Source organism: Lipomyces arxii (assembly GCF_038497795.1).
Source record: "Lipomyces arxii strain Phaff 12-163 unplaced genomic scaffold V1512scaffold_5, whole genome shotgun sequence".
NCBI lineage: Eukaryota > Fungi > Ascomycota > Lipomycetes > Lipomycetales > Lipomycetaceae > Lipomyces > Lipomyces arxii.
Window position 1 is genome coordinate 395,828 of NW_027117704.1, and position 20,505 is coordinate 416,332.

At 48.0% G+C, this 20,505-nt stretch overlaps 10 protein-coding genes across 10 annotated transcripts; 7 read left to right on the forward strand and 3 right to left on the reverse strand.

Moving 5' to 3' along the window:
* The first annotated feature begins 200 nt into the window (after window positions 1-200).
* Window positions 201-1,492, forward strand: V1512DRAFT_261246 (eukaryotic porin-domain-containing protein). Its single transcript, XM_066916032.1, has one exon. It carries the CDS (start codon window positions 235-237, stop codon window positions 1,408-1,410), a length of 1,176 nt encoding a protein of 391 aa, XP_066772186.1. The 5' UTR covers window positions 201-234; the 3' UTR covers window positions 1,411-1,492.
* An 81-nt stretch (window positions 1,493-1,573) lies between these two features.
* On the forward strand, window positions 1,574-4,743 carry V1512DRAFT_223585 (Cse1-domain-containing protein). Its single transcript, XM_066913762.1, has 5 exons — window positions 1,574-1,682; window positions 1,730-1,872; window positions 1,919-2,086; window positions 2,132-2,503; window positions 2,544-4,743. The coding sequence occupies exons 1-5, from the start codon at window positions 1,607-1,609 to the stop codon at window positions 4,701-4,703; spliced, it is 2,919 nt and encodes a 972-aa protein (XP_066772187.1). The 5' UTR covers window positions 1,574-1,606; the 3' UTR covers window positions 4,704-4,743.
* Window positions 4,744-5,339: 596 nt separating this feature from the next.
* On the forward strand, window positions 5,340-6,461 carry V1512DRAFT_261250 (terpenoid cyclases/protein prenyltransferase alpha-alpha toroid). Its single transcript, XM_066916033.1, has 2 exons — window positions 5,340-5,531; window positions 5,576-6,461. The coding sequence occupies exons 1-2, from the start codon at window positions 5,455-5,457 to the stop codon at window positions 6,276-6,278; spliced, it is 780 nt and encodes a 259-aa protein (XP_066772188.1). The 5' UTR covers window positions 5,340-5,454; the 3' UTR covers window positions 6,279-6,461.
* V1512DRAFT_261252 (uncharacterized protein) lies at window positions 6,462-7,820 on the forward strand. The gene is made up of 3 exons (XM_066916034.1): window positions 6,462-6,748; window positions 6,798-6,885; window positions 6,939-7,820. The coding sequence occupies exons 1-3, from the start codon at window positions 6,539-6,541 to the stop codon at window positions 7,721-7,723; spliced, it is 1,083 nt and encodes a 360-aa protein (XP_066772189.1). The 5' UTR covers window positions 6,462-6,538; the 3' UTR covers window positions 7,724-7,820.
* V1512DRAFT_261253 (ATP11 protein-domain-containing protein) lies at window positions 7,800-8,997 on the forward strand. The gene is made up of 2 exons (XM_066916035.1): window positions 7,800-8,114; window positions 8,159-8,997. The coding sequence occupies exons 1-2, from the start codon at window positions 7,936-7,938 to the stop codon at window positions 8,934-8,936; spliced, it is 957 nt and encodes a 318-aa protein (XP_066772190.1). The 5' UTR covers window positions 7,800-7,935; the 3' UTR covers window positions 8,937-8,997.
* Window positions 8,998-9,076: 79 nt separating this feature from the next.
* V1512DRAFT_247062 (uncharacterized protein) lies at window positions 9,077-10,646 on the forward strand (the record flags this gene model as incomplete). The annotated part of the gene is made up of 3 exons (XM_066914468.1): window positions 9,077-9,134; window positions 9,189-9,824; window positions 9,871-10,646. 3 exons carry the CDS (start codon window positions 9,077-9,079, stop codon window positions 10,644-10,646), a joined length of 1,470 nt encoding a protein of 489 aa, XP_066772191.1.
* A 47-nt stretch (window positions 10,647-10,693) lies between these two features.
* V1512DRAFT_136982 (eukaryotic peptide chain release factor subunit 1) lies at window positions 10,694-12,596 on the reverse strand. The gene is made up of 4 exons (XM_066912986.1): window positions 12,156-12,596; window positions 12,091-12,102; window positions 11,989-12,038; window positions 10,694-11,933 (listed from the first exon to the last, which is right to left on the reverse strand). Exons 1-4 carry the CDS (start codon window positions 12,218-12,220, stop codon window positions 10,741-10,743), a joined length of 1,320 nt encoding a protein of 439 aa, XP_066772192.1. The 5' UTR covers window positions 12,221-12,596; the 3' UTR covers window positions 10,694-10,740.
* On the reverse strand, window positions 12,397-13,713 carry V1512DRAFT_261259 (uncharacterized protein). The gene is made up of 2 exons (XM_066916036.1): window positions 13,154-13,713; window positions 12,397-13,108 (listed from the first exon to the last, which is right to left on the reverse strand). Exons 1-2 carry the CDS (start codon window positions 13,698-13,700, stop codon window positions 12,699-12,701), a joined length of 957 nt encoding a protein of 318 aa, XP_066772193.1. The 5' UTR covers window positions 13,701-13,713; the 3' UTR covers window positions 12,397-12,698.
* On the forward strand, window positions 13,530-15,077 carry V1512DRAFT_261260 (uncharacterized protein). Its single transcript, XM_066916037.1, has 2 exons — window positions 13,530-14,076; window positions 14,126-15,077. The coding sequence occupies exons 1-2, from the start codon at window positions 13,988-13,990 to the stop codon at window positions 14,913-14,915; spliced, it is 879 nt and encodes a 292-aa protein (XP_066772194.1). The 5' UTR covers window positions 13,530-13,987; the 3' UTR covers window positions 14,916-15,077.
* Window positions 15,036-20,366, reverse strand: V1512DRAFT_223607 (uncharacterized protein). The gene is made up of 3 exons (XM_066913763.1): window positions 19,769-20,366; window positions 17,515-19,717; window positions 15,036-17,467 (listed from the first exon to the last, which is right to left on the reverse strand). Exons 1-3 carry the CDS (start codon window positions 19,889-19,891, stop codon window positions 15,105-15,107), a joined length of 4,689 nt encoding a protein of 1,562 aa, XP_066772195.1. The 5' UTR covers window positions 19,892-20,366; the 3' UTR covers window positions 15,036-15,104.
* Between the last annotated feature and the right edge of the window lie 139 nt (window positions 20,367-20,505).

The window sequence follows — 20,505 nt, forward strand, 5'->3', positions numbered from 1 at the left end:
TCCAACACTAAACTAATAAATCACCTACACTCTCACTACACGAATATAATCATCTTTCAATACTACTAGTGCTACTAACTAGAACTACCAGTGCTACTAGTGTAGTAGTACTGATAGCAATGTAGTATCAGGCAGCAGAACAACAGGGTAAGGGTACAAATTTTCATTGGATCTTCAAAATCCAAAAAAAAACATCACCAAAAATTCATTCAAACGGAAACAACAAGACAAAAAATGGCGAATCAAATAGAATCTTTTGAAGATAAACAATTAGACCAAATTCAGCGTGGACTTTTGAACTTGAGCTTCGGCAATTTGGCTCCTCTTTCTTCAAATGTCTATCATCAAATACGCCAAGCTCCAGGTGTTTCCCATGTTCTGTCGTTTTATGACAAAATAGCAAAGTCAAGAGCCGACCAAGGATTGACTACTCCTCTCAAACTAGAAGACTACTCACGAGAAATCGAAAAAGACATCCTGACTACGTATTACATGAACCAAGGTCTTCGTGCAGACATTAATCAGACAATCAACATTAAACCTCTGTTCAACATCGCCCACAGTTTCGCTGTCGGTGCCTCACGTGATGTGCCTTATCATTTCACCGCTGTCTGGGGCTCAGACAATCATTTCCTCCGTGGTGGACTCGACACTGATCTTACTCTTAACGCCATTGGTGCGTCCAGGCTGAGCGAAAATGTCATCTCGAGATTCCAAGCTTATGCGTCCGATAGAGCACTCCAGGTCCATGCTGAGACTGACTTCATTGGACCTGACTTCATCCTCACCCTCCGTACCACTGCTCCGTCAGTAATGGAATCAAAATTCACCGGCGCGCTCGGCATGACCTTCTCCCAGAGCATAACAAAGAAACTCTCTCTCGGTCTGACCGGCAATTGGGCTCGTCAACAAGTCGACTACCCTGCAAACGCAAGCTTCGATTTCGGCGGACGGTACGAAGGCGAAAACTACATTGCTTCAGCTGGCATGACCGCCCAGGGCTCAATCAACCTCGGATTCGTCCAGACTTTGACACCTCAAGTCACTGCTGGTGTCCTGACCACGCTTGATCTGACCGGAATGTCAGACATGGAAGCCATGATGTCAGGCAAACCCCCGACCCCGTCCGGCTCGACCCAGGTCGGCGTCAAAACCGACTTTCCCGACGGCTCCACCATCCGTGCCCAGGTCGACCTCAGTGGCAAGCTTTCGTTCGCTCTCGACAAAATCGTCGCCGGAATAATGAAGATCACAATCTCAAGCGAACTCGACCAGGCAAAAGGAACATCAAAAGTCGGACTTGGACTCCAGCTCGAGTCTCAGACATCGTCCGTCATGGAACTCAGCCAGCGGTTACAAGCACTCGACCCTGAACTCGCTCGCACGTTCATGTCCAATCCTCCTCAGTAAGAAACATTATGTATCATTACACATTTCGATTTGTATATTCTTCCTTTTCCACACATAAAATATTCATATAATGGTAATAATATTCAGGGGTAAATGGCGTAACTGTGCCGTGTTTCCACATTTAAACTGTAAACAAATGCAAAATCTCGTTAAAACATTCGCGATTCGACCCGATTGTCACTCGTATTTTACTTTAATGGCTTCGGTAAACGATATCCAGACTCTCGCACAACTCCTACAGTCCTCACTTAACCCGTCAACGGCAAAACAAGGTCAGTATACCTCTTGGCTCGGATCAGACACTGCTAACAGCTCACAGCCGAACAGTCTTTACGGGCTTCAGAAGGACAGCCAGGCTTCTCGATCTTGTTGCTCCAGATTGTTGCATCAGACCAATTCCATCAAACTTCTCGACTTGCGAGTGCGTTGTTTTTCAAAAACTTCATTCGTCGGAAATGGACTGTATGTACTGTATTTTATGTACAACAACCCGCTCACACAACGACAGGACGAGGACGGAAACTACAGAATCCCGGAGTCAGATGTCGCGTCAGTCAAGAACGAGATTGTCGGACTCATGATCTCGCTCCCGCACTCGCTACAAGTGCAATTGGGCGAAGCAATCAGCATCATGGCAGACAGTGACTTTCCAGATAAATGGGATTACCTAATTGACGTATGCAACTTTTTTTCTTGTGCCTTCGTTCGTGCTAACTTGCAGGATTTGATTTCTCGTCTGAGTCCTACTGACGTCTACGTCAACAACGGCGTGCTCCAAGTCGCGCACTCAATCTTCAAGCGCTGGCGCCCGCTCTTCAGATCAGACCCGCTCTTCCTCGAAATTGGACTCGTGCTAAGCAAGTTCTGTGTACCGTTCATGTCTTTGTTTGAGCAAACCGATCGCATGATTGACGAGAACCAATCAAACAAGGCCGCGCTTGAACCGCTGTTCGGCACCCTGATTCTAATCTTTAAACTCTACTATGACTTGAACTGTCAAGACATTCCCGAATTTTTTGAAGATAATATGAAACCGCTGATGGGACTCGTGCATAAATATCTGCAGTACAGTAACCCCTTGCTCGCGACTGACGTATGTTTCTCCTCTTTCAGTGGACTGCTCTGACAAATAGGACGATGACGAGCCTGGCCCACAAGAACTGGTAAAGTCATCTATTTGCGAACTGATCGAACTCTACACCCAACGATACGGAGAAGTGTTCCAGCCGCTACTTCCCGGCTTTATCGAAACCACATGGACATTGCTTACCACGACCGGGCCCGAGCCCAAATACGACGTCTTGATCAGCAAAGCTTTGTCGTTCTTGACCACCGTGACCAAATCTCCTGAGCGCGCCCAGGCGTTCAGCTCACGTGAGATTCTGCAGCAAATCGTCGAGAAAATCGTGTTGCCAAATATGACACTCCGGACAAGCGACGAGGAATTGTTCGAGGACGACCCAATCGAGTACACCAGACGTGATCTCGAACGGTCCGATTCCGACACCAGACGCCGGGCGGCAACTGATTTCTTAAGTGAGCTGAAGGAGCGGTATGAAGGCCTTGTCACCGAGGTCGTCATGATTTATGTCCAGCATTATCTCGGACAGTACAATTCGAATCGAGCGCAGAATTGGCGCGAGAAAGATACGGCCGTGTACCTGTTTTCGTCAATTGCGGTCAAAGGCACAATCACAGCTGCAGGTGTGTCTGCAACCAACATGCTATTGGACGTCGTCCAATTCTTTTCCGAAAACATCGCACCAGACTTGTTCACTGCAGACACCCACCCGATCTTGAAGGTCGACGCAATCAGGTTCATCCATACTTTCCGGAACCAGCTGACAAAAGCCCAGCTGGCAGAGACGTTTTCTGTATTGTCAAGCATGTTCCAGTCGACCGATTACGTCGTGTACACGTACGCTGCCATCACGATTGAGCGCATTTTATTTATCAGACAGCCGTCGCAGCTAAACACGTTTCTGTTTGGCAAGGACGACATCTCGCCAGTCGCGGAACAAGTCATTATGAATCTGTTTCGGTTGATTGAGAAGGGCCAGACGCCGGAAAAAGTGGCCGAGAATGAGTTTTTGATGAGGTGCATCATGCGGGTTTTGCTGACGGCAAAAGAAAGCGTGGTGCCGTACTCTGACGCGATCGTGCAGCGTCTGGCGAACTTGGTCAAGGTCACGAGCATGAATCCTTCGAACCCCAAGTTCTCGCACTACATGTTTGAGTCGATTGGTGCTGTCATAAAGTCTGCGCCAGCTTCCAACGCCGGGTCGTACGACGGCGTGCTGATCCCGGTATTTCTCAACATCCTTGGGCAGGACGTGGCCGAGTTCGTGCCGTACGTGTTTCAGCTATTGTCACAGATGCTGGACGTGCTGCCGTCCGGCGTGTCGCTACCGGAAACGTACGTGCAGCTTGTCCGGCCGATTTTGTCGCCGTCGCTGTGGGAGAGCAAAGGTAACGTGCAGGCATTGACCCGACTGCTGCAGTCGATTTTGTCGCGCGACTCTAGCATTTTTGTGAGTGCAGGGCTAATTGAAGCGTTACTCGGCGTGTTTCAAAAGTTGTTGTCGTCTAGAGTGAATGATCATTTCGGGTTTGAGCTATTGGAGAGCATTTTCCTTTACGTCCCAATTGGGGATTTGGCAAAGTACACGCGGCAGATTGCCACGTTGATACTGCAGCGATTACAGTCATCTCGGACAGAAAAGTTGGTTTTGAGAGTCGCGCATTTGGTGTACTTCCTAGCCGCCGTGGCGGGTCCGACCAAGCAGCTCGGGCCCGAGTTTGCAATCGGACTGTTTGACCAGGCACAGCCAGGGATTGCGGGCGAAGTGTTTGGACAGTTCGTTGTGCCTGCGACCGTACGGTTGCACACTCCTCTTGACAAGAAGATTGCTGCTGTTGGGCTTGTGCGGATCTTGTTTGAGAGCAATAAATTTCGGACTTCATATTCTGCGAAATGGGTTAGCGGCGCGGTCCAGTTAGTGAGCACCTTACAGTCTGACAGTTTAGTTGGTGCGTTTGAGACTTCAGCGGCGGCCGCGGCTGAGGACATGCTGGAAGCAGACGAGGAGATTGGGTTCGGAGCGACCGTATCAAAGCTAAGTTCTGTCGTGTGGCGGCCGGTTGACCCTGTGCCTGAAGTTGTGGCTGGGGATAAAGTCAAAAAGTTTGTCGGTGGCGAAATCAACCGGTTTGGCGGGAACGTGCAAGGGCTTGTTGCGCAGGCGCCGGAGGAGGTCAGGAGTGCGTTCGCGACGTACGGACGAGATGCGTAGAGGCGACGTACAAAAAAATAGAAGCGAGTTGCTAAATTGAGTTTGACGCGTAACGCTTAGATTGTAGATTAAACCTTATTGTAATGGGGTCAAGTTGACGACGTACAGGCGAAAGTTTAGTTTTGGCAAAAAGATGCGAGTACCTGGATCTAGAGTCGTTTATCGGACTCGGGTAGGGTCACGGACGAGCGAGACGCCGTCGGTTGGGTCTGGGTCTAGTGTTACGAGTCACGAGACTGGTGGGATTGCGAGTGCGCGTAAGCCGAGCGCGAACCCAAACGTTGCGATGGCAGCCGCCATGATACCAGAGTACAATCACGTGCATAATAGGCAACATGTGCTTGTAGATTCGTTAGTGACTGCGAGTTCCGAGGTGCAGGACGAGACCGCACGGGTGTGCAGCGGGCTGATACTTGACGGACAGCTTCCGGTGTTGGAGCGGGAGAAGCATCTTGCGTTTTTGCGGATGGGGTTGGTAAGGGACCTACCTGCGAGTTTCACCGGACTGGATGCGTCACGGCCGTGGCTCATGTACTGGTCACTGCAAGGGTTGAGCATGTTAGACCGGGACAGTTTGGGAGAGTTCCGGGGCCGGGTCGGGGAATCTGTGTTTGGGTGCTGGAACGAGGTTGAGGGCGGGTTTGGGGGCGGGTTTGGACAGGGTGCACATTTGGCTGCGACGTATGCGTGTGTGAACGCGGTTGCGATCGCGGGTGATGAGCAGACTTGGGCGAAGATTGATAGGCGAAAGATGTATGCGTGGTTTCTGTCGCTCAAAACCGAGGATGGCGGGTTTAGGATGAATAGCACCGGCGAGGAGGATGTGAGGTATGTTTAGTATAGTGATTGAATGAGAAGAGCTAAAGAAACAGGGCTGTGTATTGCTGTTTGGCATCTGCTGCGCTATTGAACATCTTGACACCAGAACTGGTCGAAGGTGTGGCGGACTACGTCAGCCGGTGTCAGACATACGAGGGCGGGATAGGCGCTTCTCCAGGAAACGAGGCGCACGCTGGGTACGCGTTTTGCGGTTTGGCTGCATTGTGTATATTATACGACCCGCGAAAAGTAGGGGATCACATTGATCTTGACTCGTTTGTGGAATGGTTAAGCCAGCGGCAGTATCAGCCCGAGGGCGGGTTTTCCGGGCGTACCAACAAACTGGTCGACGGGTGTTACTGCTGGTGGGTCGGTGGGTGCTGGGCGTTGCTTGAAGCCGGCGGCCAGCCCGTCTTATGGAGCAAGCCTGACTTGCAAAAATTCGTGCTCTCGTGCTGCCAGGCCCCCCGCGGTGGATTACGTGACAAACCCGGGGTCAAGCAGGATTTCTACCATTCATGTTACGTGTTGTCTGGTTTGTCTGAAGCCCAGTACCGATATTCTTTCGACGGCGGGAGTGAAGAGAAGCATAATAAGCTCGGGGAGTGGTCGTTCATGTACAAGTTTGAGGTCGAGCACGACGAGGTTGTGCTTGTGGACGACGATAACGCGGTAGGGCCGTTGAACCCAGTCCATGTTTTGCCGTGGCAAATGGGCGAGCAGATGCACGCGTTTTACGTTGCCGTTGACGATTGAGAAGTGATATGAATGTACTCTATTTTGGATTTACACCCTGTTTAATGAGTGTTGTACATAAACAAAGTGATAGTTGTTATTCTGGAGACGGATAAGATTTTGTGCTGCACGGAATTGGGGTGACATTTAGTGGCATATTTGGGTGTAGTTTGGCGCCGCCTCCGGAATAAATTCCCTTCGATGCTCTCTACCTAAACATTCTCTCGTCACAGTCACTTTTTTTTGTTTCAAAAACAGAGAAGAGAATCAGCAATTAAGAAATGGATAGAGAGAAGAATGATTTTAGAGTTGAAGTTCCAGCAGCAGAGTTTGATCCAGTTCAAACAAGACGGTCTGCTCCTGCGATCGTGAACTCACCAGTTGTTTCGATTCTTTCATACTGTGGTGCTTCAATTCTGATGACAGTCACTAACAAATACGTTCTTTCTGGCTATTCATTCAACTTGAACTTTTTTCTTCTCATTGTTCAGGTCAGTTCATATTATGTCGTATACTGTGCTGTGCTGTGCTAATATCCAGTCAATTGTCTGTGTCGTCGCTATCCAAACATGTAAAACCTTGAAAATCATCACGTATCGCGATTTCAACGTCTCTGAAGCAAAGAAATGTAAGTGTTTTTTTTTCTTTGTCGCGTCAATTAGACTAACGAACCGCACACAGGGTTCCCAATCTCAACATTGCTCGTGGTCATGATCTACACTGGCAGCAAAGCGCTTCAGTACTTGTCAATCCCAGTCTACACCATCTTCAAGAACTTGACCATTATCTTGATTGCATACGGTGAGGTCTTGTGGTTCGGTGGTTCAGTCACCGGATTGACGTTGTTCTCGTTCGGATTAATGGTTTTGTCGTCCATCGTTGCCGCATGGGCCGACATCAAGAACGCGATTGACTCCTACGGCGCCGATTCTGAGACCGCGACCGATATTGCCGCTTTGAATTTGGGATACCTGTGGATGTTTACGAACTGCGTCGCGTCTGCGACGTACGTGCTGTCGATGCGCAAGCGCATCAAACTTACAAACTTCAAGGACTTTGACACAATGTTCTACAACAACTTGCTCTCGATCCCGGTCTTGCTTCTGTGCACGCTCCTGCTCGAGGACTGGTCGGTCGAAAATGTGACCATGAACTTCCCTGAAGAACACCGCACGTCGCTCATCGTGGCCATGGTCTTCTCGGGCTTGTCATCGGTCTTCATCTCCTACACTTCAGCATGGTGTGTCCGTGTGACGTCGTCAACCACTTACTCAATGGTCGGCGCGCTCAACAAGCTTCCTATCGCGCTCTCCGGCCTGATCTTTTTTGACGCCGCAGTTACGTTTTTCTCGGTCTCGGCCATCATCATTGGATTCCTTGCCGGACTCGTGTACGCGGTCGCAAAGATTCAGCAGAGCAAACGCGCCGCATCGCTTCCTACCGTGAACGGTGCGCGTAAGGATTAAGTCGGGCACGAATAGTCAGTGTGATACGAGTATAGATTAAGAGGGCATGTGGAGAAAGATTTAATAGCTTGTTTAATACAATTGCAGTTCATATGCGTTTATTGTACACCTAGGGCATCGGGACTAATCTACTCACATTATTGCAGAGTTGATTGTGCGGCTCAACCTTTTTTCGTAGAATTCCACGTCGACAACTTCACGACAATTCAAGCATGGCGAGCGTCACGAGAAGAATACCGGGTGTAAAAGTACAGTCTCGGCTTTTCAAGTCTTGTACGAAACAGGCTGCACAGATTGCACAAGTCCACTTTCCAGCAAAGTTCAGTACGGCGAGTGCGTATTATGACGTGACAGGACGGTATAAGGAGAAGCTCGACAGATTGATGAAAGAGTACGGTTTAAACTGATAAAATAAGATAATTCTAATGAAGACAGAAGAGGAGTCTCGAATTTCAATGAGCTTAAAGAGGTTTATAAAGACGATATTCTGAATTTGAGAGAACGAGAGAAGGCAAGTGCAAAGAAGCAGTTTAATAACCCAGAACAAGCACCTGCACCTACACAAGCACAGACGTCTAACCTGGGGACAAAAATACCAAAGGAATCAGCTATCAAGAGTTTAGCATCGTTCGTCGACGTCGAGAAGCTCAAGTTACATTCTGATCCGAAAGAAATCGAGATGATTTGGCGGGCCAGACACGTCAACGACCCGTTCTCACTTTGCGCTACGCTTCCAAGAGAAGTATTCGACCGAATCAAGGCGAACGCGGTCCAATATCCCATGTTCATCCTTCCGCTTCCTCGTGCCGGTGACGAGACCGGGACCGGGACCGAGATGCATTTCGTTCAATGGGTTTTTCCGGGCAGCAACACGACTCATGTGCTGCTGACGTCGTTGCTGGAGTATAAACTCCATACCGAGTTTGCCCGACCGCACACAACGCTGATCTTTCATTCCGACCTCGAAGATTCTCACGGCATAGTGCTGTTCAACGGCTCGGTTGAGAAAGACTTCTCGATGAACGTCTCTCCCGCAGACGCGCAGTTCTTGGTGTTGACGTTACAGAAGTTCTACAATTCCGACCCGAAAACCGCGACTGACAAGTACGAACGCGAAAAGGCCCTCAGGCGCAAACTTCTACTTGAATTATTCAAGACCGGACAAGGTTTTGACGTTAAAGATTTGATTAAAGAGGCAGAAATGGTAGATTAGTACATATATAATGCTAGAGGGTTAGGGTAATATAGAAGTAAAAATATATTGAAATTTGAACATTTTTGAACATTTTGATGATAAATTTAAGACCAACAACATTTCCTGTTCGGGCAATTACATTTATCCGGTTCTTCTCAATGGCTCCAAAAGAAAAGGCACAGCAATTCACTTTAAAGACCCCAAAGGGCACAAAAGGTGAGCTTAATATATTTCACTTCTGTTTCTGGCACTCACTGAATGACTGACTAGATTGGGCCGACAAGGATATGATCATTCGGTCACGAATCTTCGACACAATTACGTCTGTATTCAAGCGTCATGGTGGTGTTACAATTGATACGCCGGTTTTCGAACTCAGAGAAATCCTGGCAGGCAAATACGGTGAAGACTCTAAGTTGATTTACGATTTGAAAGACCAAGGCGGTGAACTGTGTTCGCTCAGATATGACCTCACGGTCCCGTTCGCTCGATTCTTAGCCATGAACCCAACAATTCAGCAAATCAAGCGGTTTCACATCGCCAAAGTCTACAGACGCGACCAGCCAGCCATGACCAAAGGTCGCATGCGCGAGTTCTACCAGTGCGATTTCGACATTGCTGGCCAGTACGAGTCTATGATCCCGGACGCCGAGATTCTTGCTATCGGGGTCGAGTGTCTGACCGCGCTGGCGATTGATGACTTCGTCATCAAGCTCAACCATCGTAAGATCCTAGACGGCATATTCGAGGTCTGCGGCGTGCCGGCCCAAGACGTGCGCAAAATCAGTAGTGCAGTGGATAAACTCGACAAGGTCCCGTGGGCAGACGTCAAGAAAGAAATGATTGACGAAAAAGGGTTGGCCGAAGAGGTCGCGGATAAGATTGGCAAGTACGTGGAGCTGAAAGGTATGTCGAGCCAGATGTTACGCAGGAAATTGTGACTGATATATAGGCGGTGTTGACTTGTTGAACCGAATCAAAGCGGACGAGACTCTAATGGCAAACGAGTCTGCGGCGGCAGGTGTGAAGGATATGGAAGTCTTATTTACGTACCTTGCCGCCCTCGACGTCGAGCCAAAAGTGTCGTTTGATCTCTCGCTTGCACGCGGACTAGACTACTACACTGGCATCATTTACGAATGCGTCACCGGCGCGTCAGCCCCACCACCCCAAGACGGCGAAGCAAACCACGACAAGAAAAAGAAACCAAAGGACGCGGACGAGGACGTGTCCGAGTACGTCGGCGTCGGCTCGATTGCTGCCGGTGGGCGATACGATGAGCTGGTGGGCATGTTTGCCCAGTCCAAGAAGAAAGCCGTCATGCCGTGTGTCGGCATCTCATTTGGTGTCGAGCGGCTATTCTCAATCATCAAGGCTAAAGAAGACATGTCCAAAGTCCGCGCGACAGAGACAGACGTGTATGTAATGGCTTTCGGCGGCGGCAAAGAGTGGACAGGGTTCTTGCCCGAGCGGATGCAGATCTGCAAGAAACTGTGGGACGCCGGGCTGAGAGCCGAGTTTCTGTACAAGTCGAAACCGAAACCGCGGCAGCAGTTTGACGCCGCCGACAAGATCGGTGCGCCGCTCGCGGTCATTCTCGGGCAGGAAGAGTACGGGCAAGGAAAAGTCAAAGTCAAGCAGCTGGGGATGGGTGAGAACGCGGACGAGGGCACGGATGTGGCTGTTGACGAGCTGACGGCATACGTTGCCGACCTGCTCAAGGCGTAATAACTGTATATAGCACAATAGACCTCGAGTACTACGAACTACGATGAGCACACCATGTACAATCACTTCATTCAACAACTTTATCCTATCCCATTTAGTCATCGTCGTCATAGTACTCGTCATCCTCCGACTCATCTGCGAGCTGCTCAAAATTGACCTTGTACCGCAGCAACGCGCCAATGCCACCAAACCCTCTAACAAATTGCGCGCCCTCGGACGACTTGTCGGTCACAAACTCGAGCGTCGCTCCAAAGTCGGTGTACTTCTCAGCGAGCCACTCAATAAACGGCATCTCCTCAATGACTTCCATCTCTTGCCCGGTGGCCTTGTCTAAAAACTTGTCCCGCGACTGGGCCTCCTGGGTTTTGGACAAGTGAACCACAACTGAGTCGCCGGTAGAACTTTTCAGAGTGTACCGGACAACGTCGAGGTTCTCGTACACAATGACAACCTCACAAGCACCGAGATCAAGCGCCTTCAGTGTATCTTCAACACCGTAGCAGTACTTTCCAGTATCCTGAGAGATCTCGTCAAAATATTGGTTAATAAGCTTCTTTTCCTGAATGAACTTAACGTTCGACAACGCCTCAGCCGACAGCTCGATGGCCTGGTTGAACCCATTCTCACCACCGTACGACACGTCGACGGTTTTGATGATTTTCGCCTGTAACCGGCCGTCAAACATGTCTGACTGTGCCAGCTCAGTCTTAAAATCTGCCGAACCAGCAAGAATGAGTCCAGTCACGTTGACCTTGTCTGCCGTGATGAAGTTCTGCACCGCGACCTCGGCTACCTTACGGACATAGTTGTGCCGTTTCTCGTCACGCAGACGCGCGAAACGCAGCGCAGACTGTCCACCACGACCGTGCTTCTTGGGTAAATCGACCGTGAACTTGTGCAAAACTTCGCGAGTGTTGCCTGACAATGTTCCAAATAAAGCGCCGTTACCGTCCATGATGATGAACCCGAACTTGGAATTCGACTCTAACAGCTCGGATAAAGCTTCGGTATGAAACTTGTTATCGCATAGGTACAGTGATGTGTTGATTGGCTTAAACGGCTCGAAATCAATATTGAGCTTACGTTCCTTGCCTTCGGCAGTAATGATTTCACCACAGTATATGACGAGTCCATTTGGTGGGACTTTATTGTATAGCTTCAGACGCTGCTGTGTGGATGTAATTGCACTCAATACAGACAGACGATTGACTCGTGACTTAATGTTTGACGCAGTTCCGTATTCATCAGCCAGTAACTTTGCAATTCGTGAGATCTGATCTTTGGGTGCTATAGCAAAAGTTAGCTCAATTTTGTTAGGTACTGACACGCGGCAGCTACTTACGAATAATCAACGAAATCATTGACGTTCCGTTTCCTCGGGCAAGTTCAAGACTGAATGACATATTAGATAACAGGACGCGTATTTGCTCTATATTGTGTTTACCTCTTGATCAATCTATACCGTACATTAGCATTACTTCTCTCTTTTCTTCCTTATCAAATACTCACTTCTTGACCTTCCAAATCTCAATATTCTTCTCTGCATCTGTTTCTTGACTCGCTGATGGTGCCATTCTGTACTGTAAATGAAACTGATTCTCAGGTTAAAATCTTGACTGTAAAATGACAAACTCCACTATGAACTGAAGATTTATTTATATCGTTTGAAACAGAATTCAATGTTTATTAAAACTTGTTCCCTTTCTGAATCCTTTTTAACGCTTTTAAATAATAATTTAAAAAGAAAAGACGTGAAGGCAAATTTGAACAAAACCGGACTCGCACCAAAAAAAATAAGGGGTTAGGGCTATCCTGTAATGCGCGTTATGTTTGATTATTATGCCATAAATGCTTAAACTATGGTTTATTTTGTGCGCTGTGATTTTAATCGCTCTCTATATATTTCATACATTCAAACAGTATTTGTTTAGTGTTACAATTTTCTTTCTATTCTTCACAATTCACTTACCGTTTTCACTTTGCAGCTCTCATTAAAATGCGGTGCGGCGTACACTTGAGACGCATCGGGTTAGGTTAAAGTTAGGGTTAAAACTAACCCTGCGACATCGTAAGCGTCCCTTTTAAACACAGTCCACCGTCTTGTTCAAGCCAGATCCGCCATTTTTCAATACTAGAACTCTTGATTGGAGCAATGCAGAGTCTGATTTCCCGATCGACAATAACGTTTTGCACGCACGAGTACCGCACGCTCTCTATTCTTCTGCCATTGCTATTGATACCTATGTCTAACAATTTCACGACGACAGGATCAAACTGGACCCATGACATGAGCAGAACAAGGGACAATGCACCTTGAAGAATGACGTCAGGTAACTGTTCGACTGACGTTGCGTAAGATTTGTCGTAGTGTATCCGGTGGGCGTTGAACGTCAAGGCTGAGAATCTGAATAGTAATGCTCTGGTTGGAATTAATGAGGTCTCGAGTGTTGGCGAATGTAGTGCTAAACCTCCATCAGTTTATGTCGCGCTCTATACAAAAAACTCACGTCTAACTGCCCGTGAAAAAATGCTATTGATTGTGTCTTGTAAGTACACTAAATGTCTTGACTCAACAACAGATTCAATCCCAGAATTGCTCATTCGTCGAACAGAATACTCATCCACTTTATCCCATTCATCCTGTTTATCATGCTCGCCCGTCACGTTAAAACTTTCCGTCAACTCACACACTCCTGGCGCTTCACACACTAGCGCCTTCCTCCCAAATGAAATCTCTCCACCTTTCCACCTTCGTCTCGAATGACCATTCAACGATATGTTGCTATTCACAGGATCGTATCCATCGCTATATAATTCTCTCTCATCAATTATGCTTGGAAAATATATAAAATGCCAACACAGTGGGATTGGGATTCTCGGCACACACGTTGACCCCTGACCAAATGATCCACATGAACTTCCAACCTGCGACTCGACTTGTGGGAGTTGAAGGAAGTCTGGAAATAGGCACGTACGCAGATGAGGTCTTAACGACTCTTTCAACAAATGTAATCCAAATCTCGACAGCGGATCATGGAGATACTTCACCGCCATTTCTTTGAAGTCATCATCACTACAAAACCTCGAGAGATGAGCAATTCAGACTAAAACGAGCACGCAATAAAGTTTAATATTATGCTGGAATATAGTAAGCATAACTAAGCAAAGAGCTTGAGGTTAGGGTCGGTTGATACAAGCCGGCACTCAATTGCCCCCTCGGATTTAGCCGATTGTGGTTCTGGGGAAATCATCACCTTTTTTCCCTCGTGCTACCATCAACACTCACACAAATGATCTATTTTACTATGAAGCATGATCGTTGCCTTTAAATAGTATTAATCATGAGCTTATCTTATAGTTTGGATGACGTCCGTACTTGGCGGACCCGACTATTCTCACTTGATGAAGAAATTACAATGACTCCAGCTGAGTATGCTCTTCTTATTCTCCTTTGTCCTGACTATAAACTGACTGTACAGATATGAATTCTACTTCCCTTTTGTCGACAACATCTACAAAATTCATGGCAGAAGTTCAAACTCAAAACTCGCAAGTCTGTCAGAAACAATGTACTTCCAATGCCGGATAGATATCAGAGCAACCCAGGCAAAACCCAAGCGCGGCGGGTCCGTAGTTCAAACTTCAGACGACTCTCTGCATATGTCACCTTCAGACAGCACAATGCACATCGATCCTGCTGTCGTCGCAAGCTCGGACGCGTTCTCGGCCGCGCTACTAAACGACACCTCCGCAAATGACGAGTCTCAGTCCCAGCTGCTACCGCCGCGTATGCCCACCGGTGCTGGCAACGACGACAACGACGACGACGAGCGGCCGGCGAAACGCATGCGCAACCGCAAACCGCGCGAGACGTGCGTGTGCAACATGAAAATCAAAGTCGTCAGAATGCTAGACCAGAACTGGACGCCACAGAAGTACATCGTAACCCGGACGTCTGGTGAGGGCCACTCGCATGATCTCGCGCTGTCGGACCGTATTGTCAAAAATCATAAACTCCAGGAACTGTTCAATCCAGATTTCCCGTCTGAGAAAAAGAGGCTCTCTGCACGCGACCGCCGCGCGCTGGACGTCGAGCTCGTGTTGCAGCAGATCCAGCAGAAATACAACGAGTTTGAGGAACGTATGCGCCTTCAGCATCCAAATGACAAGAAACGGCTCGACACGACCATGCGCAAGTGGGTAAACGAACTCCAGCGTATGGGTGACCAGTTCACGGCATTACCGGTCGAATCATTCTTCTTTGCCTAAATCCTTCTTTAAAATTTTGACTGCGAAGTATGGATATTCATCTTAGGATTACACGGAGTATATTAACAGGCGTATTGTTTTCGTTTTTGGGGGGTGGCGGCAATAGATCTTTGGTACTGTACCATTTTCTAATAAATAATGCATTATAACTTTACAAAAAAAAACCATTACCCAAAATATCCTTCCAAACTAACTCGAATTGCTATATCCCTCCTCTGCAATCTGATGCCGTCCCACAATCTTCAAGAACACCTGCTCCAAACTCGCCTGTGATACGGAATAATACAGAATCCCGTTCACGGCCTTGTCCTCCTCAATCCCTCGGAATATTTGTGCAACCCCAAGTGTACCTTTCTCAGCCCTGGCCTGGATCGCAATCTTAACTTGCCCGTGAAACATGGTATCCTCCAACCTGATCTCGTGCCCTGCAAACTTGACCCGCGCCCACGCTACGACCTGTTCCATGTCCTCCATGCTCGCATGAACCGTCTCCTGCAACACAAAGTGAATATAGTAAAAGTCACCGTATCGGTCTCGCAGCCGGTCACTGGTGCCAACAGCAAGCATGTTCTTCGCAATAATACCGGCCCGTGACGCCAGCGCGTCGGCCTCCTCCATCGAATGCGTCGTTAGCACAATACTCCGGTTGCCAGCTACGTTCGCCAGCGTCTGCCACATGACCCGCTTGCTCGCAGCGTCCATCCCGGACGACGGTTCATCCAGTAAAAGTACGGTCGGATTCGCCATCAGCGCAATCCCAAGAGATAGTTTCCGCCGGTTACCGCCAGAGAGTTTCTCACTCATCCGAGTCCGGAACCGGTCGAGTCCAACCGCATGCACCAAAGAGTCAACGTTGCGCTTCATGTCCTCGCCTTTCAGACCGCGCAGCCGGGCATAAAACTCGAGCGTCTCGTCAACACTCATCCGGTCAATCGCATCGAACTGCGGACACACGCCCAAATGTGTACGCGCCGCCGCACGGTTCGAGCTCACAGACGCTTCCTCGACGAAGATTTCACCACCCGATGGCGCAATCTCGCCCCGAATCAGGTTAAACGTGGTCGACTTTCCAGCACCGTTGGGACCCAGCAGCGCAAAGCACTCCCCTCGCGCAACGCCAAAGGAGACGTCTTCAACCGCAACATGCTTGCCAAACTGTTTGGATAAATGCACAACTCGCAAACCATCAGTCCCGTCCGGATTCTCGACCCGTCGAATCTCGGTCTGCAAGTCCTCGTCCATAATGGCCAGCTTCTCCTCACTGTCACTAACTCTGAACTTACGGCCCAGTCGTAGCCGAAACCGGCCAGAGTCCCACCACAGCAACCCGCCAAATAGCACCATGATCTGCACGGTCAAGTACAGTATCGGGCCGCCATACGCGTTGATGTTGCCGTAGTACTCATACTGGTGCTCGCCATCGCAAATCTCGTTGAACAAGTTCAAACTCAAAAACAGACCCCGGACAAGACTTGCGACTGGTGCAAAAAGTGCCATGACCCAGTGTGCAGTCATCAGCGCGCCGTTGACTATCCGCGCATCGACATACACATTCACGGAAAGGTACACAATCAGGTAAATCAAAAAATAAGCGCACTGATACGCGGCTGCAAATGCAAACGACGCTAGCTGCGTCTTACACATAAGCGAGATTATAAACGACACCAGAATCGACGCGGTGCCGTATAGAAATGCCACAACAAACAAATACCCAAGTCCAAACCACGCATTCACTTGACTGCTAAAGATACCAATATAAATTGCAGCCGATACCAAGACCAATACAAGATCCAGAAGCAAGTACGACAGCCACAGAGGCAAGACCTGTAAGCCGTTTGAATAATGCAGTGCACGCACATGCTCAGTTCGCTCGACAGTTGGATACAATGCGCAAAACGCAGGAAACACACTCATGGCCAAAGAGAAGTACACCACAAACTGCAGCGAGTCGGTAGTCGTTACCCCCCACGGAAACTGGAATGCAGTGTACCCCGCAGTGATTGTAACCGTGCCGTTACCCCGAATATTGTTCATAAAGTTCATTACAGACGGGCCATACACCAATCCTTCACGAGCGTCCGAATTCAGCACTCCGCCATTCACACGATACGCCAGAGTCATCGGCGTGTCGAAATATGCGCCGCCGGGCTCCAAAATCGAGTAGTTTTGATTCACCGTGCCTATGAACGCGTCGTACGTGTCCACGACCGATACGTTGTTTGCAAACGCACTCACGTCAAACGGCGTGCCAATCGCTCCGGCCGCATTCAGCAGAAGTTTTAAATACGCTTGCACACCGCCGGAGTACTTGCTCAGAGCAGACTGCGGTCCGACAAGCATGTCTATCCCGTAACGAGCGGATAAAAGCGCGAGCGAGTAAAACTTGGGCGCAGTGAGGTTGTTGTTCAAGGCACACGCTGTGCCTTCGTATGTCTTTACAAATCTGCGTGTGATTCCGCCAACAATGATCGGGATAACAAATATGCACAAAGATGGTAACGGGCTGTGTCGAGCAATGACCAGCCGCTTCCACACCATAGTCTTAATTTGACCTAGTCTGTTACCATGTGTAATTCTCCAAGCGCAAACTTTTACTTACCCCAGATTCCAACAACGCTTCCGATCTTCAAATCCAAAATGTTATCGTCGCTTATTTCGCTCGCACTGACTGCAAAAGCTTCTTTGTCAGGTGCGATATCTTCGTAGACAACATCGTTCGCTTCCAGCAGCTGCCGCACTTCTGAGTCGGACTCTGCAACCAGCTTAAGAAAAACATCTACAAGCTGCGGGCCAGAAACTTTGATCTCGTTCTTTGCCCCGGCTTCTTCAAGCCGATTAATCAAATCTATAACCTGGTTGCCGTTCTGGGCTTCATAAACCATCTCTTTGCCGGATGCTGCCGCAATACTGAACACCCTGTACCCATTGCCGAAATCCTCCTTCAAGGAAACAGGAGAACCATGAGCTTTAAGCTCACCGCGAACCAAAATAGCAACGTTGTCTGCCAGAATATCTGCCTCGTCAAGAAAGTGTGTTGTGAGAATGATCGATCGTTCACCGCGCGATGCAATCAAGATATCCCAAATTTTCCGACGGGAAATTGGATCCAGTCCGGACGACACCTCGTCAATACAACAAACTTTGGAATCACCAGCAAACATGGCCGCAAGCTGCAACTTTCGTTTTTGTCCACCAGACAGGTTTTTGGCTAAGAACTTCTTTTTTGGCTGTAAATCGCAATTCTCAAGCAAGCTCGACACTTCGGAATCGACCAGTTTAATGCTGTCGGAACCTTTGATACGCGTCCACATTCGCACGTGTTCTTCTGCAGTGAGATTATCCCAAAGTACGTTACGCTGTGGACAAATTCCAAGTGACTTGCTTGAGCCAAACTGAATAGTGCCCGCAGTGAGCGACTGAATGCCTGCAATCATTTCCAAAGTCGTAGTTTTTCCTGAACCATTTGCGCCAAGCAAGCAAGACATCTCTCCCGCTCTAAACGAAACGGATAAGTCCTTGACCGCCTCCACTGGCGGGAGTCGCCTTGACTTGCGAAACAAACCAGGCCATGTCCAAGGCTTATAAGTCTTAAACACGTTTTTAAGCACTAAAGCATATTCTCCGGAGTCACTGCTGGTGTCAGACGCACGTCCAGGCCGGCCATAAAGAGCAATCTCAAAAGCAATAGCAAGGAAAAAGTAACCAAAGATTTGGATAACACTACCAATCCAATAAATGCCTGTGGCAGTGTATCCGTCAGGAGCGACATGCAACAAATTCAACCCTACCCCCTTGTTATCGGCTCTGGCGCTTTCGGCTATAAAGTACACATAGTTCATGGGAGGGAAGAGAAAGCCGAGCACGCCAGACGTGGCACCGTTGAACGGGCCAACCGAGCGCTGGACAAGTGCCATGATAGCCATTAGAACGCATAAACCAGTAGAAGCAATGCCAGACACCTGAGCATGACGGAATGGTTGTGCGAGAAAAAGAGACCACGACACATTTGCAAATCCACTTAGCAGGTGGTATACGATAATGATGGCAATACTTGTGTGTCTGAACAGTGCTCGGCTGAGAATTGCACCGGCACCGGCCCAGGAAATGATATAAAGACCAGAATAAGAAGTGAAAAATGATAAATGACGAGCATATCGACTACAACCCATGCAATCTAGCAAAGTAGTGAGGCCATGTTGCCGCTCAGTAGCAACAGCGCCAGTCAAGTCGTACACGACACCAATCATTCCCAGGTACAGAACCGCAGACATGTAGTTGACAACCGCTTTCATGTAGTCTTGGCGGATATCTTCGCGGTGCTCTTCAGCGGTTCGAGAGGTGTATGGGATAGACATTGGCGCGTCATTCACAACATCGAGTCCGAGCAGTTTTGAGTCAATTGCCCACTGCAAGGGTAAAATGTAATTCTCAGCGTCGGATTTGTGATCGTCAATGCTAATTTTATCCAGACCTGCGTCCGCACGAAGATTATAAGTGTAGTTTTGGGCTTCTGAGTCGAAAGCAAGCCACTCCACAGCGCCATAGCAAGTGCTAGAACCTCGTAACGTTTGCCTACAAACGCGGAAAATTTCGATCGGGTCATCCAACTCAACGACTTGGTCTGCGGGCAATCCTGTCGTTACATTTGCCATAAATGCGCGAATTTCGTCTGTTAAGCCATTGACTTCTTCAGGGTAATAAATCAGCATTCGGTCTTCTATCGTATCTTTAAGCTGTTTAACAGGAATCGCAGTAGAAATTCCGTAGTTTCCTACGGGGCCAAACAAGTTCTGGGCATAGGCCTGTGATAACGTGTTAACATAATGTCAAGAAGAACAAGGTATTTAACTTGCAATAATAGCGACAAAAATAATAGGTAACCAGAATGCGCGGAAAGTCGTAAAGAACCACGTCCTTTTAAACAGTAGCAAGTTCTTTATTATCAAGGCATGAGTCTGCCTTAAAATAGAAACCATGCTTTAACAGGTTGACGATGCCACAAGATGCGACGCGTCAAATAACTTAAGACGTACTGTTTTATGTTCTCTTCGTTGAAGATGGTCCTTAATTATATACACTGTTCACCAGTATGACATTAGCACCAGCACTGTTTGTTATAATATTTATTATATTTGATAATAATAATAATGCTATTGTGTGTTTAGAGCCTTTTGTAATATATATATGTGTGTCCGTATGCTTTGACGCTATAACAATAGATGCCCTGACGCCCAAAAGCTGCTCAGCCTCCATACTTAAAAAACGAATACGAGTTTTATTAAGGTTTAGATATCCTCCGCAAATATTTCATTTTCTTTTTATCTGATCGACAGCCCCACGTTTTGAACAAGTGCCTATGTTTTTAATTAAAAGCAAAGGAACAAGCTTTTTATTAGTTCAAAAAAAAGATTTGTGCGAAATGAAAGTAAAACCATTGTGATAATATTAATTAACGGCATGAGGTGAAGAGGTACAAGCGTGCCTGGGGAACAGCCAAAATAGAGAAAACCCTAAGCCGTAAAAATGAGAACCTTAAAATTTTAAACTTTGTGAGAAACCACAAAGCCCACATTTCTCATTTCCACGTAAG

Coding starts and splice junctions, on each gene's coding strand:
- V1512DRAFT_261246 (XM_066916032.1), top strand. CDS start 235: ATGGCGAATCAAATAGAATCTTTTGAAGATAAACAATTAGACCAAATT.
- V1512DRAFT_223585 (XM_066913762.1), top strand. CDS start 1,607: ATGGCTTCGGTAAACGATATCCAGACTCTCGCACAACTCCTACAGTCC. Junction 1,683..1,729: donor CCCGTCAACGGCAAAACAAG/GTCAGTATACCT, acceptor AACAGCTCACAG/CCGAACAGTCTTTACGGGCT. Junction 1,873..1,918: donor TCATTCGTCGGAAATGGACT/GTATGTACTGTA, acceptor ACACAACGACAG/GACGAGGACGGAAACTACAG.
- V1512DRAFT_261250 (XM_066916033.1), top strand. CDS start 5,455: ATGTATGCGTGGTTTCTGTCGCTCAAAACCGAGGATGGCGGGTTTAGG. Junction 5,532..5,575: donor ACCGGCGAGGAGGATGTGAG/GTATGTTTAGTA, acceptor CTAAAGAAACAG/GGCTGTGTATTGCTGTTTGG.
- V1512DRAFT_261252 (XM_066916034.1), top strand. CDS start 6,539: ATGGATAGAGAGAAGAATGATTTTAGAGTTGAAGTTCCAGCAGCAGAG. Junction 6,749..6,797: donor TTTTTCTTCTCATTGTTCAG/GTCAGTTCATAT, acceptor GCTAATATCCAG/TCAATTGTCTGTGTCGTCGC. Junction 6,886..6,938: donor CGTCTCTGAAGCAAAGAAAT/GTAAGTGTTTTT, acceptor AACCGCACACAG/GGTTCCCAATCTCAACATTG.
- V1512DRAFT_261253 (XM_066916035.1), top strand. CDS start 7,936: ATGGCGAGCGTCACGAGAAGAATACCGGGTGTAAAAGTACAGTCTCGG. Junction 8,115..8,158: donor CTCGACAGATTGATGAAAGA/GTACGGTTTAAA, acceptor TAATGAAGACAG/AAGAGGAGTCTCGAATTTCA.
- V1512DRAFT_136982 (XM_066912986.1), bottom strand. CDS start 12,220: ATGGCACCATCAGCGAGTCAAGAAACAGATGCAGAGAAGAATATTGAG. Junction 11,934..11,988: donor AATGATTTCGTTGATTATTC/GTAAGTAGCTGC, acceptor CTTTTGCTATAG/CACCCAAAGATCAGATCTCA.
- V1512DRAFT_261259 (XM_066916036.1), bottom strand. CDS start 13,700: ATGGCGGTGAAGTATCTCCATGATCCGCTGTCGAGATTTGGATTACAT. Junction 13,109..13,153: donor TTTTTCACGGGCAGTTAGAC/GTGAGTTTTTTG, acceptor ATGGAGGTTTAG/CACTACATTCGCCAACACTC.
- V1512DRAFT_261260 (XM_066916037.1), top strand. CDS start 13,988: ATGAGCTTATCTTATAGTTTGGATGACGTCCGTACTTGGCGGACCCGA. Junction 14,077..14,125: donor ATTACAATGACTCCAGCTGA/GTATGCTCTTCT, acceptor CTGACTGTACAG/ATATGAATTCTACTTCCCTT.
- V1512DRAFT_223607 (XM_066913763.1), bottom strand. CDS start 19,891: ATGGTTTCTATTTTAAGGCAGACTCATGCCTTGATAATAAAGAACTTG. Junction 19,718..19,768: donor TTATTTTTGTCGCTATTATT/GCAAGTTAAATA, acceptor ACGTTATCACAG/GCCTATGCCCAGAACTTGTT. Junction 17,468..17,514: donor AAGCGTTGTTGGAATCTGGG/GTAAGTAAAAGT, acceptor GTAACAGACTAG/GTCAAATTAAGACTATGGTG.